This window comes from Juglans microcarpa x Juglans regia, chromosome 7S, assembly GCF_004785595.1.
Source record: "Juglans microcarpa x Juglans regia isolate MS1-56 chromosome 7S, Jm3101_v1.0, whole genome shotgun sequence".
Lineage (NCBI taxonomy): Eukaryota > Viridiplantae > Streptophyta > Magnoliopsida > Fagales > Juglandaceae > Juglans > Juglans microcarpa x Juglans regia.
Window position 1 is genome coordinate 21,548,112 of NC_054607.1, and position 23,219 is coordinate 21,571,330.

The 23,219-nt window shown below is 36.9% G+C and overlaps 3 protein-coding genes and 1 non-coding gene across 11 annotated transcripts; all 4 read right to left on the reverse strand.

Moving 5' to 3' along the window:
- Positions 1–135: 135 nt before the first annotated feature.
- LOC121241028 (probable acyl-activating enzyme 18, peroxisomal) lies at positions 136–9,761 on the reverse strand. The gene is made up of 14 exons (XM_041138612.1): positions 9,225–9,761; positions 8,446–8,575; positions 8,065–8,324; positions 6,779–6,980; positions 4,725–4,765; positions 4,297–4,425; positions 4,078–4,151; positions 3,757–3,977; positions 2,881–2,975; positions 2,584–2,800; positions 2,201–2,326; positions 1,234–1,332; positions 859–1,065; positions 136–574 (listed from the first exon to the last, which is right to left on the reverse strand). The coding sequence occupies exons 1-14, from the start codon at positions 9,491–9,493 to the stop codon at positions 461–463; spliced, it is 2,184 nt and encodes a 727-aa protein (XP_040994546.1). The 5' UTR covers positions 9,494–9,761; the 3' UTR covers positions 136–460.
- A 744-nt stretch (positions 9,762–10,505) lies between these two features.
- Positions 10,506–14,899, reverse strand: LOC121241701 (constitutive photomorphogenesis protein 10). Of its 2 annotated transcripts, none has more exons than XM_041139589.1 (4): positions 14,514–14,899; positions 12,456–12,529; positions 11,129–11,276; positions 10,506–10,873 (listed from the first exon to the last, which is right to left on the reverse strand). In XM_041139589.1, exons 1-4 carry the CDS (start codon positions 14,725–14,727, stop codon positions 10,776–10,778), a joined length of 534 nt encoding a protein of 177 aa, XP_040995523.1. In that variant the 5' UTR covers positions 14,728–14,899; the 3' UTR covers positions 10,506–10,775. The 2 variants fall into 2 exon arrangements, with proteins under 2 accessions (XP_040995523.1, XP_040995522.1); XM_041139588.1 differs by having other exon boundaries at positions 10,506–10,876; positions 14,514–14,897.
- A 35-nt stretch (positions 14,900–14,934) lies between these two features.
- On the reverse strand, positions 14,935–15,006 carry TRNAM-CAU. The gene has a single exon. It is a non-coding gene; the product is annotated as a tRNA-Met (tRNA).
- Positions 15,007–15,806: 800 nt separating this feature from the next.
- On the reverse strand, positions 15,807–22,081 carry LOC121241699 (glucan endo-1,3-beta-glucosidase 4-like). 7 transcript variants are annotated; one of them, XM_041139583.1, is made up of 6 exons: positions 21,789–22,081; positions 21,382–21,467; positions 19,466–19,593; positions 17,099–18,346; positions 16,365–16,392; positions 15,807–16,278 (listed from the first exon to the last, which is right to left on the reverse strand). In XM_041139583.1, exons 3-6 carry the CDS (start codon positions 19,530–19,532, stop codon positions 16,131–16,133), a joined length of 1,491 nt encoding a protein of 496 aa, XP_040995517.1. In that variant the 5' UTR covers positions 19,533–19,593; positions 21,382–21,467; positions 21,789–22,081; the 3' UTR covers positions 15,807–16,130. The 7 variants fall into 7 exon arrangements, with proteins under 7 accessions (XP_040995517.1, XP_040995514.1, XP_040995512.1 ...); XM_041139580.1 differs by having other exon boundaries at positions 19,466–19,599; XM_041139578.1 differs by having other exon boundaries at positions 19,466–19,622.
- Positions 22,082–23,219: the final 1,138 nt, after the last annotated feature.

Here is a 23,219-nt window from a genome sequence, read left to right on the forward strand (position 1 = left end):
TAGCAAGAACTTAGCTTCAATCAAGAGATTGTGATTTAAGAATGAATGAAGGGCAATCCTTTCGTTTCAAAACAGTTAGATTGTACTCATTTAACTGCATTTTACCTATTAAAAAAATAACTTTTTTGCAATTAATGGTAAAATAAAGATATTTAGATTCAAGTTTTTTAATTTGTCAAAAGGCCATTGCAACTTGGAATCCTCTGACACCTCACAATCTGCAACTCCATGACAGTTGCATTATTGTATCATCACGGTTGAAGGGGTAAGAGCCTCAAACTAATGCACTTCTATCCATTAATGTCATAAAAAACAACCACCAAGTATTTCCAACTATAGTTTTCATATTTCTAAACCATTTCTTCTTATTCTATTCGTGCAGTTTGCATTCAAACCTCTCAAAATGCTCACATGAACAGATTCCTGAGATCTGATGCATCGACGATTGATGATGTTGCTACTAAATTCTACTCCGAACTGAAATCTCGCGCTTCATTTGGTCCCTCAGCACCCTTCTCAGTAACTTATTAGAAGCTGTTCTGGGAAACTCCGGAAGAATCTTAACATAATTCACCTGTTAATTGGTTAAAGAGTGGAGAAATGTAGATCAATAACTCAAAATAACATGTGCTCATTGGTGAGGACCATCATGGAATTGAAATCTGTCTCATCCCATCTACATTATGATTTGAAATAAGCTTCTGACACTTTTGGCAACATCATTGGATTTTCAATGAACACTACTTGGACACACAAGTTCAAAGATGACTCTTGAATCTCAAGTATGAATTGTACCTACAGGAATTATCAAATGACGGTAAGACTGATTAGGGAAAGGAATAAGCTTAAGAGTCAAACCTTGAACAAAGGATTGAGGTTGCTCTGAATAGCCTTTGAGAATATAGTCTTTAGCTTGTCTGGTTCAGCATTAAACCCTTTCTTTAATACTACAAATACAACCAGCTGTTCTGGACCACCATTTACTGGTGCAACACTGATTGCAGCAGTCTCTGAGATTCTTTCATCAGCACGATCACACACTCGCTCAATTTCAATGGAGCTGGTCTGCATACCAAGAAATATTCAGTGCCCAGCATTTAAAAATTAGCCCAAGCATATTGACTAAAGAATGTGATTATTTAGTTGAAGACGATAATTGAACTATGATAGCATGTAGCAAGGTCATTGTCGAGCCATCAAATTAAAGAATGAGAGGATTTGAAAACGCCTTACCTTAATTCCTCCAAGGTTCATGGTGTCATCAGCCCTACCCTGTACAATTAAATAGCCTCCAACAGTTCTCTTAATGATGTCTCCATGTCTCCTTAGGTGCTGCCAACACATTTATCGAGATAAGATAGGATAGAAGGCCTTCTTCATGCAAATACTCCAAAAGGTCATTGTTAACAGTACAACTGGAGCCATTTGGTATCATTATAAAGAGAAAGAACTTCTCCCTTCAAAGCAACGTTGGATTCCATTCACTACCTATATTCACTCAATATGGGGTATCACAATCTCCCCCCTTTAAATTCTCAACTTCCCCACCAGGCCATTCCATCATAGGTGGCACAGTTCAAAACCCACATTTATAATTGAGATTGGCTCTGATATCATTTGTAATGAATCATGGGAAGGCCCATACCCCAATAGGACTAGTCAATCATGCAATTTGGAGTCCTTTGGAATCATTACAAAGAGTAAGAATTTCTTCCTCCAAATAATGTGAGATCCCATTCACTAGCTATACTCACTCAATACAGGTTATCACACACAGCAGAATATCTTACATTTAAAATCTGTTGTCATTTGAACCTCTTACAATTAAATTTGTTTTGGTCGTCAGTGCATCACAAGAACTAGAGGATAGCAACACTCTATGTGGATCAGAAGATAACCTATTCCATGGTTTAGATAAAGACATATATTAATAAAAAGATCAGGCTCACAATCAATTTTCAAGTCCCTCAAAACCCAAAACATATGCGCCCATCTAAAAGTATAACCCAGTTAGCAGACAAAGACGTACATATAAAATGGGACTTCATCTATTAGTAATCCCTGATAGGGTAAGGGCCCTAATCATGCTGCTTTATGGGGAAGAAACAACTAATACTCTCATACATAGTAAGCTATATCAAATTATGAATACAAAGAGGTGTATATGTGAGTATTAGTGAATAGGCAGGTATAAGCGTACCATTCCTTTGTAAGTTGGCATTCCCTCGAAGTAAACTTCCTCATGATCCGCATTAAGCAATCTATCAGTTGATCCCATGTATACAGGGAATAAACCCACTTCACCAACACAAGCTTGGTCATCTGGCTGTCATAAAGGTCGAAGGGATCAGATTTATACATACAAAATGTACTCCTAAATATCAGTCATTTTGCTTGACTCCTCCATGCATATTTTTAAAACCACTAGAATTGTAGCAATTGCTTAGAAGTTACTCATCGCCAGTCTGCAATAACAGATACAAGCAAGTACTGGGAAGACCTGATCTGATGATAGGTTGGCAATTGCAACAGTACTGAAAGAAAATGAACCCCTACTACAAAAAATCCAAAAAGTATTCTTACATAAGGTATCATGTGCTCATCAAGGATGACAAGACCACTTGTCATTGATGCTGAGCTAAAAGCTCCAAAAACTTGTGGCTGCAGTGGATTTCCTTGGATGTAAGATGACGCAAGTTCTGTTCCACCACAGCACTCGATAATGGGTGTGTAATAAGCTCTTGAAGAAAGCCATAGGTCATCATCAATATTGGATACTTCCCCAGTTGATGCATATGATCTGCACATATACAATTTGTAAGTTATTTTTCTTGGGAGTTATATGCAAGGATATTTCAATAAATTGCAAAGAGACATAACCTTATCTTTGTCCAATCTAGGCCTTCCATACACATTGTACTCTTCCAGGCTTTTACTAAGCTAGGAACTGTACCCAAAACGGTCACTCCTGCATCCTGAACAAAAGCAAGAGAAATATTAAGGTAGTATTTGGCAGAGGGCAATTTTAGTGCAAAATATAATTCTAGCATTGACTAATTTCTGTATACTTGTATACATAATCACATTACTCCTGGGGTATCATTTAAACCTATCTTTTTTGTCCTTGCTTTCCTTATTACAACTCATATAAAAACAGGCAGAGTTTTCCTCCAAGCTAGGTTGAAGGAGGAGCTCCTTCAAACTAGTCTACAAATTTGCCAAGTGTCCCTTGAGCATGTAAGAAGCAACTGATAGATTGAAGTTAGGTTGAAGGAGAAGCACATGTTTTTTTAATAGTCTAGTCTATAAAATTTTCAGATGTCCCTTGAGCATGTAAGAAGCACGTGCTTTCTAATGATATTAAAAAAAACATGTGATTTTCACATCCTACATGAACAATTAACAAATTCCTCCAACCTAGTTAAGAGTCTGTTCCCAACAATAATGTTTTCCCCCTTGAAAGAATGTACGGGGAAAGGTTTTCCTTATTTCCTCCACTAACCAATAATCCTGTCTTCTAAGCAACCACAACTACAAGTCTACAATGGTAATTTATAGGATTTTGAGGGATATGTGAGTTTCTCTTCAAGGATATGATGGATCAAGAATTAGGATGTTGATCCTCCTCAAGGCCTTATCCCCTTGGTTTTATTCTCATGTACCTGATGGCTCCCCCGTAGGCCTTGTAAATCTTCTTTCCAATTTATTTAAGAATGCTTATAGACCCCGAAAGTATACTAATATTTATGCCTTCACCTGAACAAATTTTCCAAAGCCACGGCCAAGAGGTGATCCATGATAGAGTGCAAGAGTTGCACCAGTTAGGAAGCACGAGTAGAGTAATATCGGTCCCATCACCCACCCCAGGTTTGTGGGCCAGCAAAAAACATCTCCAACTCGAACATCAATGTGGGCCCACGAATCAGCAGCACCTCGAATTGGTGAAAGTTGTGTCCATGGAATAGCTTTTGGTTCTCCTAAAGGAACATATAAATAAATTACACAATTATGATGAGGACATTGCACAACAGTGCACGCGAGATAAGCAATAGAAATGTGCTTGCAAAATTTTTCTACCTGTAGTTCCAGATGAAAAGAGAATATTAGTAACGGACTCTGCACGTTGATAGATTGGAATATAACTATTTGATCTGCCAAGAGATAGTCCTCACTGTAATTATTTCTCTGGACATTCTTTGTATGATAATATAAAGGTGGACCCTTATTTTCATCAACAAAACTCTTATTTAATAAAACTCTTATTTGACAAAACTCACACCATTGCTAAAAACATACCCGGGATGGCAATTGGCACTGGAAAGAAAATCTTTCCACCATAAATCCTGTTCTCTTAACTGAATCCCTACATTATTCCCAGTCACGGGGAGCACTATAGCTTTAATTGGAGAAGCTTCTACGACTCGACTGCAAAGAGAGAGAAGAATAGCCATGATGATGCCAAAGGTTTGCTAGAATAATGCATAGTCTCCTGCCAACTAGGCCAATAATTCTGAGAACAGAAAAAGTAATTAACATGAAGTGCCTATTAAGCACTTAGACGGAAATTGTATTTTTGCAGCTGTTTTCTACAAGAGTGGCATTTTTTAAGTCTCAACTTGGGTGAGCTTAGCTTTCACATGCATCGTTTGTCACATCAATTCTACCTCCAGTTGGAGAGAAGAAATCCTTGTCATCTGTCATAACTATATAAAGGCAGTCTTTACCTGTACAATGGAACCTTTCGACCTCCTCTTAATATGAAATCCTGAATACAAAATGAAAACGGATAATTTTCAGAACAAACTACCATATGTAAAATCAATCACAGCTTGTTTAGAAATGCAAGCACATGACAACTTAAGCCAAATTGTCTGATCTCCATTTCTGGTCTTGTAAGTCCAAACTCACAACGGAGACAACACAAAATGGATGTAGTATAAAAATTTTGATATGTATAGGGAAGTTCTGTGATTAATATAATAGAGCTGACATTTTTCTTTCACTGTTGGTCAATGCCTCATATATACATTTTCCCTTTCACTCTTACCATAGGATAGAAGTATACTATAAAGAGTCATAAGATGATAAAAGCCTCTCCAAAAATCACTATTCGTCAAAGACATTTTTTTCCTTCTATATTCCAAATTTCACTACCTTACTAATAGTTACTAGCTGGAAAAGAACATCAAAGGCTGAGATGAAAGCGGACATTGACAACTTAATTTTTTTTTTAAAAAACAAAAAAAAAACTTGGAATATTGACATCTAAAAATTATCACAAAATATTATGAACCAAGAGGAAATGTGGAAACAACTAGCAAAGATGACATCTAATTATTATAAAAATAGCAATTGAAACCCATCAAAATTTCTATGGGATATGGAATGATATTTTTAGGTAGCTCGTGTGTTCAATGAGAAGGTCTGGATAACCAGCGTGTACCTCCCGGGAATGTAAAGCTTTAGTGGATGATCTAGTAGGAAGATGATTATAATGCTGAGGGAAAAAAAACTCATGGGAAGCCTTGATAATGGAATATGTGTTTTTGGTCATATTGCCACCAGGCAATGGCGAAGGAAGGGGCGAATACTGAAAAAAAAGAACATTAATTGTTCATTAGAAAGAATGGATTAAACAAGAAGCCTACAAAAAGTTAGGGCTGGATCTGAACACCCAAGATTACAATTGTCAATTACTGAAGTGAATGTTAGACTTGTGTCGGTCACAGTTTGGCCTGATTAGGTAGAATAGGTTTCGTGGTACTTTTGAATGGCTGAAGCTCCTATTTTCTATGCATGAATGAAGATAATTAGGTCATATGCAAATAATAGATGAGAGACAGGAAGTCCCTCTAAGCTGAGTTTGATAGCTCGAAAATCACAACACTTCTATTATTGTATAAGAAGGTGAGAGAGAGCTTCAGATCCTTTAATAGAAGGGTAATGTTATTCTAAAGTCTCTGCATCACACATTACTTACATGGCATAATTTGATTTGAAAGATAAATTTTAAAATTTGAATCTTGCAAATCAAATCTTACCATTTAAGTGATGTGGATGATATGTTTTACACACCGGCTTGAAAATAGAATAACTCTTCTATTACATTGTGAAGGCCAAATGGCCTAGAGTGGTGAATATAGGCGGGACCGCTTGATTTTGGAATTAGGGCAACATGAGTATAGTTCATTTCTTCGGGGAGGTAACCAACCCCGCTAACAACTGGAGCTTTTTAGCTGTTAGAAAGGGATTGAGGCTGCACTATAAGTTGTACCACTCACTCCACGACTGGGCGAAAAGATAAGGAAAGAGAGAACGAATTAAAGAGCAGGCAAATACCCTTTTTGACTCTAGTCAAAGTAGCAGATTGATGCATGAGTGAAACTAATTATCAAATAGCTCAACCATAGAAAAAAATTTCTTCTATTTCTAATGAAAGGAACTGTCTTCAAAATCAGTGAATATGTCGGGCAGAAGACAATGTTCAGACCACCACTTTTGCACCTTTGAACATCAACTTCATCTATGAGGTTTACAAGATAGCACAATATATAGAACAGACAAATATTCCAGCCAATTGATGATTTTAACGTATGATGGCACATTTAGAATTAGAATCACCTTAAATATCCTTGCCAAAAGAATTTTGTTTTTACTTCTTTTTTTATTAGTATTTTGTTTTTACTTCTTTTGGGGAGCGGGGATGGACATGGGCCAACTTGGTCCGTTTCCTAAAGAAATCCTACATTTTTTAAGTAACGTGGAAGTGAATGATCACCTGAGTGAAGATAGCCTTTGCCTTAGACGCACGCAAACGAGTTGCAATTTCCTTTGGGGCAAAGCTGTCAGCTATTGAAACAACAACAAATCCTGCTAGTACAATTGCCAAATATATGACAACTGCGTCCACTGTCATTGGCATGTCAATTGCAATTGCATCACCCTTTGAAAATATTGCATCCAGTGCATTTGCCACCAACCTGCGAGTCATATTGTAAACACATCACCCAAGTGTTATCTCACAGTACTGGCTGGTTAGGTCCAAGTAAGACTGTGAAGAAAGCTACCATTTACAAGATTGCCGAACAAGACTTCAAAAAACAAAGAATACAGCTAGTTATCACTAGCTACTAGTCCAAGTTTTCCAAGTTTTTCTTTGTGTTATTATGCTAGCTCAAAGAACACAAATTATAATAAAATTCCACTATAAGAAAGAAGGTGTTTGTACCAATGACTAGACTGAAATTATTAGAAAGTATACCTTTTTTTATTGGTAAGCTATACATGAACAACTGTCTCCCATGTTCCTTAATTTAGTAGCCAACTATCGAGACTTGAGGCAATTAATTCCCACAACTCATTTTCACTTCACATTCTACTGCTCTTGCTAACTTCAGCACTCAATTCTAATATTTTGTCTCAGGAAGGGACCTCCTGTTTATTTATTTCTTTATTTTCTCATTTATAGGAAAGTAGCATTATTTCTCACTAATGTGCTAAAAGTTTTTACACAAAAAATATATAGTTGGTTTACTCAAAACATCACTTATTTCAAGCTTGATTGATTGTGGTAATGCCACGTAGAGGTCATGGTGCCAACTTAGTCACCACACACAACTTGTATTGAGTTTCTCATGTATGTCATGAATTGTTTTGCAATTAACTGAGGATGGGCATGATCTGAATCTGCCTTCTTGTAATAAATGTGTTCCTTAAACAATGTCAAACTTTCAGTCTTCTTTAACTGAATTTAAGTTAAAAAATTGAAGCATAAATCCAACCAGACTTCATAACTCAAACTTGCATTTCAACGTTTAGGGTTACCTTTCTTTTACATACCAAAAATATTTTAAAAAAAGACAGCATTAAATTACCTAAAAGTCCATAATGTAAAAGAACTAAATTCTATAGGACAAGGCTGTATCCCTAATAAATCCCATTTTCATTCACCTAGATACGGGGGGAGAGAGAGAGAGAGAAGTAATAACATTGGCATCACTTGGACACCACCTATTTTCACTGCACCTTATGATAGATTGATATAGTCAATTGGGGAAAACATACATTACTTGCTCTCGAAGTTCTTTCAATGTCATATGGCTGATCTCAGAATTGTCACTGCCTTCATCCCTCCACACAACAGCCAAGTTAATATCTTCTTTTCTTGGATGACTTCTAGGTAGCAAACAACATTCAGCAATATTCATAGAGGAACCAGGAAACCATGTTCCCCCATGTTTCGATTTGTCAGTGGTATCCAAAATGCACTTTGGGGCCTCATGAAATGAAACTGAAAGCTCTTTTAGAACAATTGACCAGTAAGCCTGAAAATCATTGCCATACACACAACTCCAATCAAACCTCAATTCCTCTAATTTTAAGTACTTCTTTGCATCCAACTTGGCATTTGTTGGCAATGTAGGGGAAAAAAAAAGCAAAATTTACCTCAGGATGCTGAACAGAGAACTTCTGAAATAGACTAAAACTTGTGATAGGATCCTTATATGATTCCCCTAGTAACTTTGAGCCATAGTTTTCCAACAGATGTCCCAAATTTGTTTGTTTAGACTGATATCTGATAAAAAGAGAGAAAAATGATCATTCAGGAGTAAGAATCGTAACAATAATAACCGTTGAGAGATGAAACAGGGAAACTCAAGAGTCACTACAACACAATCAAATTGACCTATCAGTTGGTACCCGCATACTAGCAACTTTTATCTGCTACAAAGATGTGGCAAAGTTTCAGTTACTACTGATATAAGCATTAAACATAACAAATTAGATTTAGTTAAGAGTACAGCAGCAGCAGCACGATGTTAATTGCCGCTTATGTTAATTACCAATCACAGCTAGCCTAAGATTAAACATCAGTAGGTTTCTATAGTATGTTCCAGAGGCATGGGTAGAAACGTATGTAAATAAGCTCAATCCTTAAAAGCATTATTCAAAGGAGATCAGACTAGTACAAAGTAAAGCATATTACCAATATAGTAATATATTGGTACCGCTTAGGTGATGAGTCCAATCTCTTGTCACGATGACATGACAAAACCACAAACAAAAATCTCTAATAACTAGGAAGACAAATAGACAAAAGAAACACAAACGAAAATTCAGGGACCAAATAGAAAATTATGCTGAACCATCGGAAACCACGAATGAAACTGTTGAAAGCGGATAAGAAAGGATAGAGAGGGAGATTAAAGAGGAAAAGACCATACAGAGAAGGGAACCAGTAAATAGGGGGACCGTTGGTGGAAGAGTCCCAATCAGCATAGACTGAGTAGTAAACCAGTTGGTGCAGCCCATGCGGGTACCATGGCTTTAACACCTTCCTAGCCAGCAGCTCGCGCCACACCTCTCGTGGGTCAGAACTTTTGGCTCCCGAAACTGTTTCTTTAAGCACTCTATGGAATTCCTTGGCCTCTTCGATCGCTAGGCCTGCCTTCACCAAGTCATCCACTCCTACTGCACTGATGCTCCTTCCCATCTCTCTCTCTCTCTCTCTGTGTGCAAAGTTGTTGTCTTGTTGACGTAGAATAGTAGCTGTTGGAAGGAGCTTAGATAGTCGAAAGTAGCAAGGTGGCTTGTTAAGAGGGTGGGAACTGGGAGTGTTGTGGAGGAGGTTGGTTGGTCACGTGTGTGGACTTCATATTTTTTGCTGTTTTGGGGGTACAAGTTGAAGTGGGTGGCTACGTAACTTTGTTAAAGCAAATTCTTCCAAATGGAAAATGGTAAGGAAAAGGACGATACGGATTCACTGCAAATTATTGAACAATGAACAGTCCTTCCAAATTGCTTCAGCTCCATGAATCTTTAACACTGGCCCTCCAACACTCTGATCTGATACCATTCATCTCTACAAATCTCTCCTTGTGCAATTCAACAGATGCAGTTCAAACGAAGTAGGTAAACAGCATTAGATTATAATGGTGTGCTATATTATATTTTGTTGTCAAGTGGGCTCTCCCCCACCATTCCTACCAAGCCGACACATGTTTCAACAACCCCATTTTCTGTGCTAGGAAAATTTTGTCTTCTAGGGAGTACTGGGACTTGCGTTGATTTTTTAATATTATTCTCAAAGAGCATCTGACTACTTTTCCTAACTAAGCTGGGAAATATGATCACTGTAAAAGCATTTCTGACAAACATGAAACGCCAGTCTTTCTCTCTCTTTCATTTTCAAGATTTTCTTTTTGTTGGATCAAAATCAGAAGCTGACATATAATTCCTGCATTTTGTACTTCATGAAACTTGAAAGAGGTAGTTCTCCTTGTACCCTACTGAATCAGGCGCTACATGCATTTACTTTATACGAATCAAATATCAATGTGCCTGCTACCTGCTAGTGCATAATTCTGTTGGAAACGGAAATAATAATAAATATGCCCACTTCACCATTCGGACATGACTTTCGGCCGCGCGACCCTATCTTCAACAGTGTCGGTGGCTATCCGCACTGCACAACGACAATCACCAGCCAACTATGAACTAACCACTATATTATATATATATTATTATATCTACATTACATAGCCCCTGAATCTTGAAAGGATTTCTCATAGTCCATGTTGCATGCCGTTATGTCTCTTTCAGCCATCATCATACATTCCGGGATGGTCAGAAGCTTAGACTAATTAGCAGGTTGCTGTGTAAACTTTGCAAGTAATCTTTCCCATTACTTTACACGGACTTTATACGAATCCATGAATTAAGATGTTCAAGGAATATCTGCAATTGAAACGGCACTTGCATCAGATTCACAAGAGTCACTTGGCAAATCTCCTTGTCCACTCTGCAGCTAATTCATCATGTTTAGCTCTATCTGCCAAGTACAATCGGGCAATGCCAGGGATTATCGAATTATCTGCTGCATTGACAACATAAATACATTCAGTACAAGAAAGCCCCATACATTCAATAGTTACATTGCGAAAACTCAGTTCTCAGTTGAACTATCAAGGTGTCTGCATTCCACAATTTGATAAGTGAAAAGACCAGCTTCGTGTGTTTTATTCCGTGAGCACGTGTTTTTGGGTCACATACAAACACATTACGAAATTTTATTATGTTTAAACCATTATTGAAAGACAAATAGCCAAGAGAAATCCTGAAAACTTACATGGGTCAGGATTTGTGAAAATCGCTCTGATTGCAAGAAGCACGTTGGTGATTGTTAGAGCTGGACTCCAGCTATCCTTTAAGATGTCTAAACTCAAAACACCAGCAGTATCAACATTGCAGTGGAAGATTCGAGTTTTGAAAACTACCTGCAAACCTAATGTTAATAACTGAAAGAACATAGGACTAAACAATTGACTTTTTGTTAGTGAAGTTAATAAATAATGACACTAAAGCATAAGAAGCTGACACATTTAGAATTCCTACAAACAGGGACACATTTGCATTCAATTCAATTTTTTTTTTTCAAAACTTCAATAATGATTTATTGTTATAAATCTATGGATTGTTTAAGTGAAAACCTTAGATCTCTCTAGATCACAAGCCTGGCTTCAAACAGTAACCTCAAACACCTGTTCTATGCCATCATGGTATAATAAATTAGAATCTCATAGGGCATATTTGGTACTCGTTTGGTTACGCAGTTCAAATGAGATGAGATGAGATGGGATGAAATATTTTGTTGAAAGTTGAATAAAATATTGTTATAATATAATTTTTTAATATTATTTATTTTTTGACATTTGAAAAAGTTGAACTGTTTATTATATTTTGTGTGGAAATTAGGAAAAATTATAATGATTATATGAGATGAGATGAGATGAGATGAGATAGTTTAATTTTATGTAACCAAACCAGCCTAATTGGATAGCAATAGCATTCACCATATGCAACAACAGTATGTGCTTTTACAACTGTCAAGCATCTATGGAGCTTCAGTGTACATCATGATGTTAATGTCCTCCCAGGCTAACGAGTTTTAGCTCAATTGGGACCTCCTACCCTTGAAAGGAAAAGGTGGAGATGAGGTTATGGGTTCAAAACCTACTGAACCAATAAAAAAAATCTCCCAGATACTTGCCCACCCACGATTGGTTTTATTTTGCATCAAAATAAACATTAGCTAGAGCCTTGTGGAATGATTTCTTTGGTAGAATTGGGTTGGTTTAGATTGTGCCTAAAATGAAAGTAAACCTCTTTGTAAACTGGATAGGGTTATATGGCTGCCCACAAATCGGCAGTGTGAAAGATGGCTCTCATCTGTCTTGTGTGGTGTAGGGAAAGGATTGATTAAATTTTCAGGACCATGAACAGACCCTGAAAGAGCTTAAAAACTTTCTTCAATATTCCATTTCTCTGGCTGCTGCTTTAGATTTTTTTTTTATTAGAAAATTTTTTTAGTGGTGATATAGCAACAAAATATGCATTCTGATGTTCCAGATGAAATACCACTTGAAATCATTTCAATTCAATTCAAATCAACGTACCTTCGGAGGTTTGAATGGATAATCACTTGGAAACGTTATGTCTAGGAAGTATATACCGCCTTCATATGGTGTTCCTAAGAAGGTGGGCAAGAGAATTTTGATCAAAATAGTCATGTCAACCATGCCAATGGCACACAAGTGTATTTCCTTACAATCCGGGCATCTAGCATTAGAAAAATATGCCAAGATAGCTGAAATCTGAAATATCAATCATATTCATTTGTTTATTCCAGTGATCAGCCAATAACCCAGTGATGGAATTAAACCCAACTCAAAAAAACTCACAATGGGTCTTCTATTCACATCTACGGCTGCAATCGAGTCGAGTCAAGCTAAATATTGTATCTTCAAACTCTATTTGTTTGATTTTTATTCAAACACGAGCTGACCTCGAGCTTATCACCGAGCTACATTTTATGTTCAAAATCAATTCAATTATTTTTTAAAAGAGTTCAAACTTGTTCACAAATAACTTGATTAATTTATCACTTTCTTTGATAACATAAATTCCATTACCATAGTCTTATATATTTTCATGAATTCATTAATTAGTTACTTAAATAGATTAAAATTCTATTATTTAAGTCAGTTATGTAAACTATATATGGCAATATGCTTACTTATAAAAGTTAATTGACAGATCTAAAATTTGAAATAAACAATGTATGAATTTTTATCACAAAATAGGTTATTTATATTATATCTTATGATTTTATCTACAGATTTCAATGAACCAATTTTAATTTATATGCATAGCTTTAAATAGTTATATATATGCCCACACATATCTATATCAAGACTTGTATTCATAACTAAGAACATGATTCTCTCTTATTTTCTAAAATATTTAAGATGTTCTCATTGCAAAGTGAACTTTTTTTTTTTTATAAAAACAATGCATACATAGTGATAGCAGTTTATATGAGTTTATACGAGTGAAACCAAGTCTACACGACTTTGGCCTGTATGATAAAACCAGCATGAAATCACAAGTCGATCTCTTCTGCAGTTTTGTCCTCAACCAAACAGGTCCTTCATCCCACTGACTTAAGAAAATACTTTTTTTAATAAGTACTCGAAACAAATACTAACAGTTGAAAGATAGCCAAACACAAAAGATTGAAGAAGGCCATCAGCTAATTATCTACAAGGACAAGATCACAATGTGAGAGAGGGAGAGAGCTACTAAAAGATTGACACTGCCATTAATTGTTGAATAAAATAGCTTCAAACAAGAAACTTAGAGAATGAGATAGCTGCTAAAGAAATCAACCATGAACACGAGAATTTAATCACCAATACAATACTCAAATTTTTGAAAACTGAAGCTTAAAACAAGGGAATGATTTTAAGCTCATGCTCAAAATAAAAGTAAACACAGATCATTAGAATTCCGGCGGTGAAACCAGAAATTTATCACCAGATCCACTAAAAACCATCAACACCAAGCTTCATTTGAGAAAAGAAGTGAAGCTAACACACAAAACAAAGTAAAGAAAAATCATAAAATTAAGCTAGGAAGCCAAATTGAGATGGTAGCTCAAAGCTAGCACCCAAAGAAAAAGCACAGCCAAATTAAGCTCAAAGATCAGAACTTCGCTATCCGCCCCTGAATCCGAGTCCCCAAACTTGAAGCTTAAATAAAGGAAATGAAGAGAGTAAATTCGAGTTCCTACTCGAACAAAGCAACCTCACCCCCCCCCCCCCCCCCTCTTACACAACAACAATCATATTGAGTGAGCTTGAAAACCAGGACTTCATCACGAACCCATTACTCCGAATTATCAAATGGAAAGATAGTAATTCAAGCCAATGTACGCCCACAGTCACATTACTCTGAGCTTGAAAACAAAAACTCCATAGCAAACACTTCGCTCAGAAACCACAAGGAGGAAAAAAGAATAAAATCAAGCTTAAAGTAAGAACTCAGTGGAAAAGATAAAACCAATAATTCTCACACAAGAGAAATCACAGAAAACAAAAAAAAAAAAAAAAGAAAAAAAAAACTAGTTGAAGTTGTAGTGGTAGAGTGAATGAAAGGGGACAAGGAGGAGGGACCTTGGGGACCGAGGATGGTGGCGACCCAATGGTAGAGATTGTCACCCTTGGGACCAGCGGAGCAGTCGGGAGGTGGGTTCAAGTTGAGCTCCGCCATTTCTCTCTGGATCCTCTTCCCAGAGGCGGAGACTGCCCACGATGTTGTCGTTGAAGATACAGATGGGGATGATGGGGCCGATGGCGCAGATTTCCCTCCTCTTCCTCCTGATATCATCACGATGCTCCCGCTCTTGCGCTATGCACGCAACGTAACTTTGAAAACTAACCCAGAGAGACGAAGAGAGGTGAGAGGAGAAGCAGAATGCGATTATGCGAGAGCGATTGTGCAAAAACGTATCGTATCCGTAGGTCCAAGAAAAAAGATGCAAAAGAGTAGGGAGAAAGGAAGCCACCAGTTTACTCATTAAATGGAAATAAAAATTATCAGAGACAGGTTTCGATCCTGTGACCTGTGGGTTATGGGCCCACCACGCTTCCGCTGCGCCACTCTGATTTATTGCTAACAATGGCACATATCTAAATCAAGTTTTGAGAGAATTTAATTAATCTTTCACCATTTCTCACATCTAAATACTCAACTCTTAAATTACTAAATTCATTTAAACTCAAAACTTCTTTACACATAAGACCCACAACTTTTTTCAACTCAACACCGCTTTACACGCAGGACCCACAATCTTTTTCAACTTCTCATAAATACATCTAAACTCATCTTAACATCTAAACACATATTAACTCATCTTAGGTGAGCCCCACAAAACTCTCTCTACCAACTATACTTATTATTATTCATAAAAAACTCAACTCAACTCAACTCAACGCAACATACAAAGAGAACCTGATAGTCTACATTGTTTATTAGTACTCCTTTATTGTTTAGTGATTTATTGTTAAATTTATTTACACGAGTTATTATTTTTTTAAGCCAATAAAATATGTCATCCATATCACTTACATGAAAAATTTTGATAAATTTTAAAATTTCTCTTTCAAATAAAATCATGTCATACAAGTATTTTGTCAAGTATATTATAAATTAAAATTTCCAATCATTTATGACAGGAAGAGTGCATGTATCCATCCTTAAAGATTACCTAATAATTACTCAAAATAATAGATAAACATTTTTGGCAACTTATTATAATCTAAGGACATGTCTACTCTATCTGCACCGCCCAGTGCTTTTCTTCTAGTTCTGGATGGCCATGCACAATATAAAGAGATCTGATCTGCAACTTCGGAAGCAAATGTTTGCATGAGTCAATTACCAAATATTTCCAGAGACAATGGACAAATATGAAAGGATATTTGTACGCTGAATTGTTCATTGTTAAAGAACAAAATCAAAGGTACAATTACATCGTCCCAAAAATCCTAGTGACCTACTACTACCTAAAAAGAATACATTACAATGAATGAACCCATAACTTAAGACATCCCGCCTGATAAGAAGCAGAGGTGGACGGACTATAAAAGCAAAACTAGAAACAACCAAAATTGATGAACAGCCATGATGAAAATGACATACGAAGATTTCCATCATTACTTGAAATTACAATCACAGCAGTAATGCTTTAAAGCTCAAGATGGAAGACAACTTGAAGGATCTTCTACAAGTCAATGTAACGCTAGAGCAACAAATATGGCAGATATCATGTGCTGAAGCTTGGAATTGTGCCGCATTGAATTCGAGCTCCCATCAAATGGGTTTGCAGGGCCAAGTGCCACAGGAGGTGAAAATCCCCCACTTGTGCTTGAATTAGAACTGTTTCAGAATATTACATGTTTAGAGCCAATAACCTTAAATAATAATTTAGGTTTCTTCTGGAATAAATATATTCAGATTCTCACCTTCCAGCAAACTGACATGATCCATTACCTGCAGGATGGTATCCATCAACAAAGAGAATCACGAAAACATATTTATGTTAGAGACGGGAAGATGGAAGGGGCACAGCTTATTATATGATCGGATTGTAGAAGAATTGACATTGGATATAAAAATGCAAGGCTGACGTATTAAGAAGGAATCAATAGCAACGATCATCATGGCCTTTTCTTTTATTTTTTATGATCTTTTGTGGTGGGCAAGCACATGGGAAGGGTGATAGAAGCTGAAGGCACCGTTCAAGCCTCCAAGGAGACTAGCAACTAACAAGTATCCAAATTTGAATATACGTAGTCCTATCAGTAGAGGTAACCTTCAGGCTAACGGGCATCAATAAAATCTTTAGATCATAAAGTGGTATACCGTGGGGGATTCAACTCAACAAACCAACAGTGTGGAAATGATTTCTCAACTTTAAGTTTTCTCTACAATATTGACTTAATTGTAAGAGAGTAGAAAATCCTTTTATAGTACTTACGCCAAATGAATTCACAATAAATATCTTCAAATATTGAAAGAAACTGTTTCTCCTGGAAGAAACAGATTGCTGAAAGAAAATGTCAGTCTCATACACGCTTCTAGAAAACTTGTCCAAAAGAAAGCAAGAAACCAAAAGGAAAAGATATGTAAACAAAAAAGAAATCCAAACATGTTATGAGCTCAAGAGATAATAAGGAAAACTGTTACACGAACTTACTGGGATCATTAGTGCTGGTTATAGCTGTACCACTAAAGTCGCACGTTCCACCAACACTTCGCATCTTTTGATAATAATCATTATAAGCATAAGAAGCATGATTTTCAAGATTATCAGGGTAATAGCATGGCTTCCCGGGTTGAATGGCAGTGCAGTTAGCCTGGCCTGGTCCACAAGCCCAGTTTAGGCCACTTTGCAACTTATCAGAATCTGCACCAGGTTTTGCCACACAGAAAACCACAGAAGAATTCTGTGTAATCCGATCAGAAGCACTCAAACTCAATGGATAAGCAGTCGAACCATTAGCAAAAAGAATACCCCAATTTTCCTCTGACACTGGCCCAGGCCTCTTATCTTCGTTGAATAATTCATAAATGTGAGCATTAATGGGAATACTTGGCTGACTAGGTGGACCTGAATTATTTAGAACTCGTTTGACTAGATTCTTAATAAAGGTTTCAGCATTTTCCACAGTAGCATCTGGTTCATCAGCTCCACCAAACCACGGCCAGCCAGTCTCTGTTACAACAATAGGGATTCCAGAAAAATTAAAAGCTTCTATAGAATAATACGTAGCATCCACCATAGCATCGAGCATGCTGGTATAGTGGAAAAGAGTGTTTGGGTCAACAATCTGCTTGACTGAGGGAAGTGGTCGGAAAAGAGCATAATCGATTGGGAAAATGCCATCTCCTTTTGTGTATCCATAGTAGGGATAGGCATTTAACATGTAATAGGAATTAGTATTTTTTATAAACTGGAGGAGTTGGTAAATAGTAGAGTTCCATGAAGAATTGAAGGTGGCAGTGGAGGGAGGGAAAGGTCTAGGAATTATATCCATGGACTGTGGAGTTGAAACTTTGACCTGAAAATTGAGGTTCGCAGCGACTAGTGCTTTATGAAGGTAATTCATGGCGGAAACCAAAACTGGAGCTGCATTAGGGATTGAGGAGAGGACCTCACTGCCGACGGCAATTGCCGTAATATTGGTTGAAGGCAAGTAAGCGGCAACATTTTTATTAATCCAGGTTGCTGCTGCTGATGCAGATTCACCGATCCCTAAAACTTCCTCATTTATGACACCAACCATTACCTCAATCCCACTGTTAGATAGGGCTTTCAGCATGTGAGAATCAGCATTATAAAGGCGTACATGAGTAATCTGATGGGCCTTGAGAATTGCAACAACATCTGAAGCTGGTGGCAAATTGGAAACACCGGTGCCAATGTTTATCCCCACAAATGCACCTACCAATTCAAAGTTACGATTCAGTGACAACCAACAACCTATGAGAAAGAATAATATGATTGAATATAAACTCCCCCACTAGATCCAAATGACCCCAACACTCAACAGCTTCTGCATCTGGCATTGCCCAAACTTTCCATCAGGTTGCAGAACATATTTAAGATATAGTTTTACATCTGGTTTTTTTTCTTTTTTGACACGTATATATTATTTTACATCAGGAAAGGCTAGATTAGTTTCCTAATTAAAAAATACATAATTCATGCTAACTCCCATGACAACCTAAGACTGAAATGCCCCAAGGAAAGCTTAAGCCACAACTGAACTCATACTCCAAAAGGACTGTCCAATGGCACAATAGGAGCCCCAGTGGAATCATTATAAAAAACAATAACTTCTCTCACCCAAGCAATATGGGATCCCATAAACCACTGATACTCATCATTCGGTATGGGATAGCACAATCTCCAACCCTTATATTCCCAATGTCGTCATCAAGCCATTCCATTATAAGTGGCATGGCTTAAATTCCACACTTCTGGTTATCTTTGATACCATTTGTAAAGCCCTAAGGAAGGCCCAAGCCACATCAAAGCCCATACTCCAAAAAGACTAGTTGGTGGTACAATTAGAGCCCCATTGGAATGATTATAAAGGACAATAACTTCTCCCTCCTAAGCAATGTGGAATCTTACACACCACCTATATTCATCACTCAATATGGAGTATTACAAAAACCATACGTTCTGAGGCATCACTCAGTATAGAGTATCACAAAGACCATTGTCAAATGAACATTGTTTTGTTTCCACAATCATAGAAAACAATTCTAACTTATGAACTTGCAAAAGAAGTACTTTATAACCTAAGAATTGCAATGGTAATTTGCACAATCAAAGAGCAAGCACATAGACACAAAATTGGCAATGATAAATCAGTTTAATCCTTATGAAAACCATTCTCACTGTTGATATCCATAGTTCCTACCAGAAAGGCAATTGTCAATTCTAAACCAGATTTTGCTCATAGTTTAATTAACATATTTGACCTAATTAACATATTTGACCTTGAGCATGAAAAGAAGTGTGGCAATGGAGATCAGAACTGTGCACAATTACCTAATGAATGACTGAAAATGCCAACAACGAGCAAAACCAGAATTCCAAGCCATTTTCCAAGCTTCATCCGAGCCGATAAAATGTCAAGCCTAGATGTACACTTATGAGCTTTTCACTCTGTGATGAACCTCAAACTGCCAGATTCAGTAAGCACGTGCTGAATGCAATCATGTCATAATAGCCAGAAAATTTCAGAAAAGAACCAATGCCATAACATAAGGATAATATAGGGGATTAAAAAAATAAATAAAAATAAACTTGCAGAAACTCAGTGTGGACTTGAAAGTAAAAACCACAAATTTTATTGTAATGACCTGCAGAATATACAAGTAGGAATGGCCGATAATTTACTTATCCAAAAAAAAATAGGCATGACAGATAATGTATTAAATTTAAATATACAAAAATTATAACCTCCAAAAGGCTTAAAACTGAATTATCCACAAGATTATTTGAGTTAGAGCAATGTTTGAAGCCAGTCTCAGCATTATTTGAGTTACAGTAATGTACCAACATCTTAACTTTTTATAAACTCATAATCCCCAATAAGTGATATCGATGGGGCGAGCATCCAATCAATGTGACTGTACAGGTTGGTGGCTCCCACAATGAGCAATGGTGACTTTCGTGTTAGTTATACCCATGGTTGACTAAAGACTATGGTTGTGAGTGAAGAAAATGTGCTTATGGTACAAGATAACTTCTACATTAGCTCGACTCAAAGATTAAATGAGCTACAATGGTGAGTATCAGACTTTTTTTTGTGAATAAAAGGATAACAAAGGCTAGGGGTTCAGGTGGAATTGCAACACGGACAGGTGTATACATGGCTTGGGACATTGGCGATGGGAATGTTTCCTACAATGTCAAGGAAGCAGCCCAGCTTGCAAGATTGTGAAAGAGAAGTTGGCACTTCTGTGGACCTTTGGACTGTCAATGTGGAGAAATTTTTTAAGCTGTCGATGATATCCTTAATCAGGGGACCTATTCTCCAGTCGGTTGTCAGGTGGCTATGTTGGATAGCGGTGACCACCCTAATGAGTCGCTCTCTAGAATGATATCATCCTGCTTTAGAGCTTAAGCCTCCTTGACCGCTAGTAGAGCGGCTTTGGCTTCTCATACGGAAGGTCCATCTAGATCATATTTGGCGGTCCATGCATAGAGGGGAGTGCCTTCAGAGGGTTCATCAGACTTGTTCAAGGGGGATTCCAGCCATGTAATTTAATTTGGTAGAAGACGCGTGAAGGAGGGGGGGGGGGGGGGGGGGGGGGGGGGGGGGGGGGGGGGGGGGGGGGGGGGGGGGGAAGGGGTTGTTGTTGGAATGATCACGTAAGAGTGGTGTGGTTAGTTTAGCGATCGAGCCACACATCAAGTAGTGATGACAAGAGTAAGTGATCGATATACTACAAATTAACCCAAGACGGAGAAAAGTAAACACTTCCCAAGGTCTTAACATTCAACTCTCACATACCTTAAAACCACAACACTAAACTACAATTGCATAAGCCAATTCGCGGACATTATTCGGAGACTCAATTAGTGGCCAGATATAACTACAAATATCAAGGCAGAAAAGTTGTACATCCTTTCAAGAAGATATTCCTGCTCATATCCGAAACCAGAAGAATAATCTTTTCCTTTAAAAAAAAAATAGTAATAGAATTCAAATCTTTATGTGCATATCAGCCATTCAAGATTTAGCGAAGTTTTAAAAGGGACAATAGAAAATAAAAATAAAAGTCCTAAACTCAGGAAACCCGGGGGTCAAACTGCCACCGTCCCGTCAAAAAAGAAAATCAGATTGAAAAGCACCGAGATGCCAGCAAAAACCCAAAGAGCATCGATTATCAAAGTACCCAGAAAGGAAAAGGAAAAACTGAACCCAGATGTAGAAATCAAGAGTGAATAGAGAGTACCTGATCCAAATGACCCAGCTGAACGGGCAGAGATAGTGAGATATCTACACTCCAAGCCACTTCCAAAGAACTGAGAAAACAAAACCCTACAGGAAACCCGGCACGGTTACTTACATACTCGAGACACGAAACTGACCGCCCAGAACAAGGAATCTAAGAAAACACCTAGAAAAAACTTCAAAGCCCAGCAATAAAATAAAAAGACCTATTCCTAAAATGTGGAACTACAAAACAGCAGAACAACAAACTATACGAACCATTTTCTGGAAACAAAAGTCCTTACAAACAATACCCCGTCAGAACAAATCTATTATAAACGAATATAGTACCAGTACACGTCCAACACTACTAATAAGATGTTCAGAGCTGAACCAGTATAAAAAATAAGGTTACGGAGATGAAGAAACCTGTAATGGCAGCTTCTCTCTTAGTCTGAGGAACGGAGTAACACAGCCAACAGACATACAGACAACAACACACTACTTTTTGTCTGTCGGACTGTTCTCCCTTTTCTTTAACGGGTTAAAACCTATTGATTATTGAATTTGATTCTAAAAGATGGGGATTATCACTCATTTACACGGTTACTTATATTTTAATGCACATGTATAGACAGTATTAAGATTATATGTAAGACTATGCAAGACAACAAAATAGTGATTTTCCCTCCAAAAGTAAACTCTGTGAGCTTGAAAGAAAGGGAGATGGAGCTGAAAAGTCTGGTGGCAGAACGGTTTTAAATTAAATTAATAGGCTGGTGATCATGAAAAGATATATAAAAAGTCATGCAATTATGAGCAGTTGCTTTTGAATTTATGAGCTATGACTCCACGCATGATACGAGTTATATTAAAATATATATATGTATTAGATTTTTTTTTTTTTTTAACTACGTCGGGCTCCTCTGCAAGGTAGGGCATTCGAACCTATTTCTGCAGAATAAGTCTCAATCTCATATACTATATTTTTTAAAAAAAATTTATACAAAATTAATTAAATTGTTAATTTTATTAGAGAATTTGGCTCCAAATGATCGTTTACACCTTTAAGATATTGAATCTTAGGCTTTGAAGTGAGTGATATCTAATACCAATGCCTTCATCATTTGGGCCAACTCCTTGGGAGTTTATATTAGATATTTTTTAAATGATTTTTTAGGCCGAACAATTCTTTTTATAATGAGATTTATTATACATCAGTCATTATTTATTTTTACACTCTATAATTATAAATTTTTTTATAGAATGTGAGGGTATTTTTTATAGAGTATGAAGATTTTTTTATAGGATGTGGAGTATAGAGTTATAAATAATAACTGATGAGAAAATTTTTTCTTTTATAATTATTATTACTTGAAGATACCCTAAAAGACAACGGGCCCACAACATTCGAAGACAGTGACTGCGGCACAAGAACTTTGGTTTTGTTTTGTTTTGTTTTCAAATTCTCAAGTGATCTTTTTCTCAGTTGGAGAGCTGTGAGTGTTGATGTTCATTAAAGTTAGGGCCTAAATGCTATAGTAGATAAGAGGGTTGTGATAATAGTTAATATGGTAAGGGGAGCTAAATCTGATATTGGTTGTATACTAAAGGAAACTGGACTTTGAAAATGATTCCAAAAAGCTTTATTTGTTGGACTTTGTATATTCATTTTTTTGGTTTCTTGTATACTTGAATTGAAGGAGTACTGTGCTTTTACACCGTTCAAGCGAACTTTTAAGTAAGATTATGATTAGAATGTATGGGATTTATAGAAGAATGTAAGCGCAGATTATAAAGGGCAATGGAATCTTAGCAACAAAGAGATTACACAAAAGTAATCTCATAAATTGACGTGAT